The sequence below is a fragment of the Vespula pensylvanica genome, chromosome 15 (genome assembly GCF_014466175.1).
Source record: "Vespula pensylvanica isolate Volc-1 chromosome 15, ASM1446617v1, whole genome shotgun sequence".
In the NCBI taxonomy this organism is placed as follows: Eukaryota; Metazoa; Arthropoda; class Insecta; order Hymenoptera; family Vespidae; genus Vespula; species Vespula pensylvanica.
The window spans coordinates 4,436,637-4,442,600 of record NC_057699.1 but is presented as its reverse complement, the minus strand read 5'-3'; the positions used below and the strand labels follow the sequence as shown (position 1 = coordinate 4,442,600).

General features: G+C 31.6%; 1 protein-coding gene across 2 annotated transcripts; it reads right to left on the bottom strand.

Moving 5' to 3' along the window:
• Window positions 1-1,010: 1,010 nt before the first annotated feature.
• LOC122634558 (mitochondrial potassium channel ATP-binding subunit) lies at window positions 1,011-5,502 on the bottom strand. 2 transcript variants are annotated; one of them, XM_043823604.1, is made up of 10 exons: window positions 5,415-5,502; window positions 4,872-5,190; window positions 4,355-4,522; window positions 3,858-4,271; window positions 3,459-3,770; window positions 3,153-3,376; window positions 2,891-3,065; window positions 2,626-2,804; window positions 2,398-2,545; window positions 1,011-1,087 (listed from the first exon to the last, which is right to left on the bottom strand). In XM_043823604.1, exons 1-10 carry the CDS (start codon window positions 5,471-5,473, stop codon window positions 1,013-1,015), a joined length of 2,073 nt encoding a protein of 690 aa, XP_043679539.1. In that variant the 5' UTR covers window positions 5,474-5,502; the 3' UTR covers window positions 1,011-1,012. The 2 variants fall into 2 exon arrangements, with proteins under 2 accessions (XP_043679539.1, XP_043679540.1); XM_043823605.1 differs by having other exon boundaries at window positions 1,011-1,083.
• Window positions 5,503-5,964: the final 462 nt, after the last annotated feature.

Below are 5,964 nucleotides of genomic sequence, written 5' to 3'. Positions count from 1 at the left end.
AACCTATTGTAATCAGCAGTGGAGGAGAGGAATTGTTCACCCCCGGACCATGAAGCTATAGCATTAAAACGGGATACTTGGTCTTCATGGGAGGACGTGAGGTGAATCCCGCCTATAAAAGGGCGGCGTTTACGCTGCAACGTCATTCTTTGAGTAACTTTCGGCTAGTCACATTCCAGAGGTACTCATAGAAAGAGTGCAGTTTTACGGGCAATCCTCTCGTACATTTTTCAAGTTTCGAAAGATACTTTTTAACAATTCAAACGGTACGAACGATTGTATATTGCTATTTCGTCAATTAACCGTTCATTTTATTGACATTCGTTAAACCTATCATCTAGTATACAATTTTTTTTTTTTTTCCTTTTTACAAAATGTCAAATGTGTATCATTGAAAAGATTTTCTGTGTGATCTATTCGAACTGAATTATTTTGTTGTTTGCAAAGGAAAATGTTGTGCCATCGAAAAAAAGTTTATATCGTTTAAAAAGACATCATCCGATTTATCTTCCATCATTATACAATTCAAATAAACGAACGTTCGTCGCGCATCTGATTCGTCGCAACTAATCTACGAATTTGAATGTATGTTATAGATATATAAAAGTGATATCGGCCATAGTGATCGAGAATAACTACCAGCCGACTTTATCATACATCTACCGACATCTTAACCAACTTCTGCGAAGTTACACTACGTTTGTAGTACCGTCTAAATTGGTAAGTAAACGTTTTACGATCGAAGTGAAACATATTTAATGTCGTATTTTCTGTTTTTTCATAGATTTTCATCTGATATATACTACATAATAATGCCCAACAACAAGACAGATCGGTGCTCAGTAACATTGATCTGTTGCCTTTTTCTCTTAATTATTCTATGTTGGTTATATTGCTTAGTGCAAACGGTGATCATCATAATATAAAAAGTATTCGTTTTTTCTTAGAAATAAATTTTCGTTATGATTAATTTTCGTTACGATTGTTTCTTTGCTTTGATGGATTCTTTGTTTTAATTAATTCTTTGTTCTCTCGCTAATTTATAATATGTTCCTTGTTTCTTAAATAGTTGTGCATGGGTACCTATCTAGAAAAAAATTTAATTAAGGTACACATGTAGCACATAGTATTAATACATATATAAATGTCGTGTATGTAGGAAGTAGATCGCAATTAACCGAAAAATGTCAGTGTTCGTGTTCCATATAATCGATATTTGAAAAACATATACTTCTACGCGTCTATATTTACAAAATATATGTTCCGTTCTATTTACATTCAAATAAAATTTACTTCGACGTTTTATTTTTTTCAAAGAAAGTAATTTCGAAAATAATTGCATATAGACGCGTAGCATACAATGTCATTATTATATAAATGTGATGTGTCTGTGCGTGTAGATGAGAATGATGGGAAGGCAGATGAGATGGTTAATCGAAGCGAATGTCCGTATTTTGCGTTTCTTATAATAATCCAAGAGTATTTAAAAGAACTAGACTTTTACGTATTTATATTTGCAAACGATTCAATACGGCTAATTTCGTTCTATTTATATTTAAAAAAGACTCGTTTCGATTTGCATTTTTTCAAAGTAAAATGATTTTGAAAGAGATTCGACGCACAGAGACGAGTAAAGCTCACGAGTAGAGTAGTATCAATATATAAATGTTATGTGTCGTAGAAAATAGATGAAAGTCGATATCAAAGTGAATTTTGCGTGTTTTACGTCCCTTATAATCCGTATTTAAAAGAGCTATACTTTCATGTATTTATATTTACAAACGATTTAATATTAAATATTGAATTTCGTTTCGCTTATATTTAAAAATGTCTTATTTCGATATGCGTTTTTTCTAAACGAGGAAATGATTTCGAAATGATTCGACTTAGTAGTAGTATATAAATGTCGTGTGTGTAGGAAGTAGATCGCAGTTAATCAAAGAAATGTCCGTATTCGTGTCTCATATAATCGATATTTAAAAAGGATATACTTTTATGTGTGTGTATTTGCGAAAAATGTACTTCGTTTCAGTTAGATTTAAAGAAAAGTTTATTTTTATGTACATTTTCTTCAAAGAAAATAATTTTGAAAATGATTTGATGTACTTTGATCAACTATTTAAAAAGAATGTACTTTGATTTTACAGTTTCTTTGAGTAGAAGTACTTCAACTTACATTTTCTTTAAAGAAAATTATTCGTTTCGATATGCTTTCATTCGAAGAAAATCTACTTCGTTGTATATCCGTTTCTGTTTATTCTTACGATTCCTCTATTTTTATTTCTAGTTCTCTAAGTTCATCGATGTATATTTATTTACAACAATTGTAATTTAACCTTGTTTGAAGTTAATGAATATATGTATTAAGGATATGAAATAATGATCATTCAAACCTACCTCTACGATAACACCATGTTGCAATACAACAATAATATCAGCAGATTTTACAGTACTTAGTCTATGAGCAATAACTAACACTGTTCTATCTCGAGTTACGTTTTCTAAAGCTTTTTGTACCAGTCTTTCGCTTTCATAATCCAACGCGCTGCATTGAAAAAGATAAAATACATTTTAAAAAACAGAACGAAATACGTGACAAATTATTGATGTTTAATCTCTTTATACCTCGTTGCTTCGTCCAATATTAAAATCGATGGTCGCATTAGTAGTGCTCTGGCAATGGCAATACGCTGTTTTTGTCCTCCGGACAATTGTGCGCCTCTCTCGCCAACCTGAGTTTCGTATCCATTTGGAAATTTTGTAATGAATTCGTGAGCATTTGCTTCTTTCGCCGCTGTTACGATCTGGTAGATTAAATGATATATAACATGTAATGCGAGATGCTTTGAGAGAATATTAAAATTTTTTACTTATATATCATATTGTTTACCTCCTCGTCGGTCGCATCTTGCTTTCCATATCTGATATTTTCCATTATGCTAGTTGCGAAAAGTACGGGTTCTTGATTTATATATGCTAATACAGTACCTCTAAGATAGCTAGAATTGAGAGACCTAATGTCCCATTTATCGATCGAAATGCTACCCTCGTTGACGTCATAAAAGCTGCGTAAAAATTTAAAAAATTACAAAATATAGGTACAATATAGATTTTACGTTTTATAGTACAAATTCATCTCGGAAATATCATACCGTTCTAACAGTGCGGCGATGGTCGATTTTCCATTTCCACTAGAACCCACAATAGCGACCGTTTTACCGGAGGGAATATTCAAATTAAAATTCTTCAAAATGATGTGATCCGGTCGAGTTGGATAACTAAATTTTACGTTTTTAAATTCTATATCGCCGGACAAAGTCTTTCCCTCTATTGTTTTCCCTCCTACCATCATCGGCGATGGTGGCATGTTTAAATACTACGGAATGAAAGTTACATACTATTGCAAATAGTACATATAAAATCGTGTGCATGAGTTTCAAATAAAAATGATAAAATACCTCGAAAATTCGAGCACCAGCAGTAACTCCTCTTACGTACGTTCCAAATAATAAAGATAACTGAGATAGAGATCTTTGAATTATTTGGGTTGCCATTAAAAATGCCATAAGATCGCCGGACGTTAATTGCCCGATCGACATTAAGTGACCACCGAAGTACAACGTACAAAGCAATATACCATTTAAAAACAAATTGGTTCCTGCTTGAAACAACCCAATACCAAATCCCAAATTTTCATACAGCTCGGATGCATATTCGACTTCCTTAGAAAATACTTCCGTTTCTCGATTTTCTGCCGCAAACGCTCTTACCTATAGCAATTACATTACAAAAATTAATGTTAGATTGGTACATAGCATTTGAGTAGATTTCGAAGTATAACGTAATCCTTGGTATACCGTTCGTATATTTTGGATAGCTTCTTCGCAGACAGCAGTGGCTTTTGCAATTTGATTTTGTGCATCTGTAGACAACTTACGCAAACTTTTTCCTAATAGAGTACCAATGAATATAACTGGTGGCATAGATAATAACATTGCAGCTGTCAGTTGAGGCGATAACATTATCACAGAAATAACACAACCAACAATTTGTGTAGAACTTCTTAGACCTTGCGATATACAAATCTTGAATGTACTTTTGAAATCCTGAATATCACTCGTTAATCGGCTTACTATTTCGCCAGTTCGATTTTTATCAAAAAATGCAACATCTTGCATAATGATAGATTTGAATACATTTTGACGTAACTTCATTGCTACTCTTTCCCCTATATGAGAAAGTGTGTGAATATAAACAAAAGTGAAAAAAGCCTGCAACATATAAATTTTGTTATGATTCCAAATGACAAAAAAGAATTTTCTATCTCTTTTAGCAGTATATAAAATCCACGTACTTGTGCAACATACATACGTGCCAACAAAAAGGTTGGTCTCAGAAGCATTTCCAGTGTATTTCTTGTAGAATCATTTCTTTTATCTTGAACTATTTTTGTCAATACATTTATGATATTACCAACAGATTGTGGTATCCAAATATTTAACATTGCTACGATTAGGGCACTCTACAAATAAGAAATATATTCAATATAATAAACAATATACAGTAATGGATTTACACAGCGGCGGTAGAAACGATCGCGTCGGCTTTCGTAAACAGAGCGCTCGTACAACTACATAAATATAATTTAATATATGTTAGTCAATAAATAAATGTTACGTCTATGTTTGTTCTATAATCCAATTTGATCACAGTATTTTTTGCTACACCATTTGTATAAACAGCTGAAGGAAAAAAATTGTATTGTGTAAAATGGATTTACTTTAATACTAGCGCCTTTGATGCTTTAAGCAGCTTGGAAGCTAAATCCGCCTACAACAGTATATACTTTTTATCAATATTTTCATACTTACTGACAAAGAAATCAATAAATGCCAAACATGCGGATATAGATACTCCAAAAAATCTTTCCATTGAAAATGCGGTCCGACGCTATCTTTTGTTTCATTGTTTTGCCTAATCGCTTCGCATGTCGCTTGTTTCGTACTTATCTTAAACGTATAAGCTCCACCTATTCCTAATGTTCCCCAACCGACTTTATAAATATTTGACAAGATCTTTTGCTTTTTGTGTTCCTGCTTGCTAGATCTTTTAAACGTTCCATTAAAAGTTCTCTTGAATTGAAAGACGACATTATTCTTTCCTTTGAATGGACTACTTAGAAACGAGTCTCTGAAAAAAATGATTCTTAGATTCTTATAAAGAAGATTCTTATATTTATTATCATTAACAATAATCAATAATTATTATCATTAACGATAATCAATATTAGCAATAGTGTACATGACTACTAAAAAAAAAACAAAAAAAAAACAAAAAGAAACAAAAAAAAAAGAAGAAAATAACCAAATACAATCTTTTTACTAAAAACTTATAATAATATTAAAAACAATTACCTTGCAATCAACGGAAAAATAGCGTGTTGTTTATATCGAATAATTCGCAATAAAGACATTGCGAGCAAAATATTATTTTATGATATATATATAGATAATATAGTTACATAAATGTTTTCCTCGAAAATCGATATTAATTCAACATAATTGTCACACATAACGGAAGTATGTCATGGGATCAAATGTATTTATCGATCTACCTTTTAAACAAATATTGAATAGAAAGTGAAGATTCTGTACGGAACAAAGAGTGAACATAAAATGAAGGTCGAACATAAAGTAACTTAACCTTCGGCGTTGGTAAGAAACAGCGCCATTATTTCTTCATCAAGTTTGCATTTGCTGAAGACATTGTTAGATGGCATTACAGAGTATAGGCGTGGTAGTATCAGGCCACAATTAAATTAAACGAGTTATCCCAATTTTTTTTTTTTTTTCTTTTTTTTTTAGGCAAAATTTGAATTCCTCATTTTTTTTCTTCTTTTCCTATAATTTATAAAAATATATACTCATAATATGCAATAATTATAAATAGTTTTCATCACAGAAA

What these genes read in the sequence shown, in the direction of transcription:
- LOC122634558 (XM_043823604.1), bottom strand. Translation starts at nt 5,473, where the DNA reads ATGTCTTTATTGCGAATTATTCGATATAAACAACACGCTATTTTTCCG. An exon ending in CTATCCAAAATATACGAACG is followed by an intron (nt 3,771 to 3,857) that starts GTATACCAAGGA and finishes TAATTGCTATAG; the next exon opens with GTAAGAGCGTTTGCGGCAGA. An exon ending in ATATTGGACGAAGCAACGAG is followed by an intron (nt 2,546 to 2,625) that starts GTATAAAGAGAT and finishes TTTTCAATGCAG; the next exon opens with CGCGTTGGATTATGAAAGCG.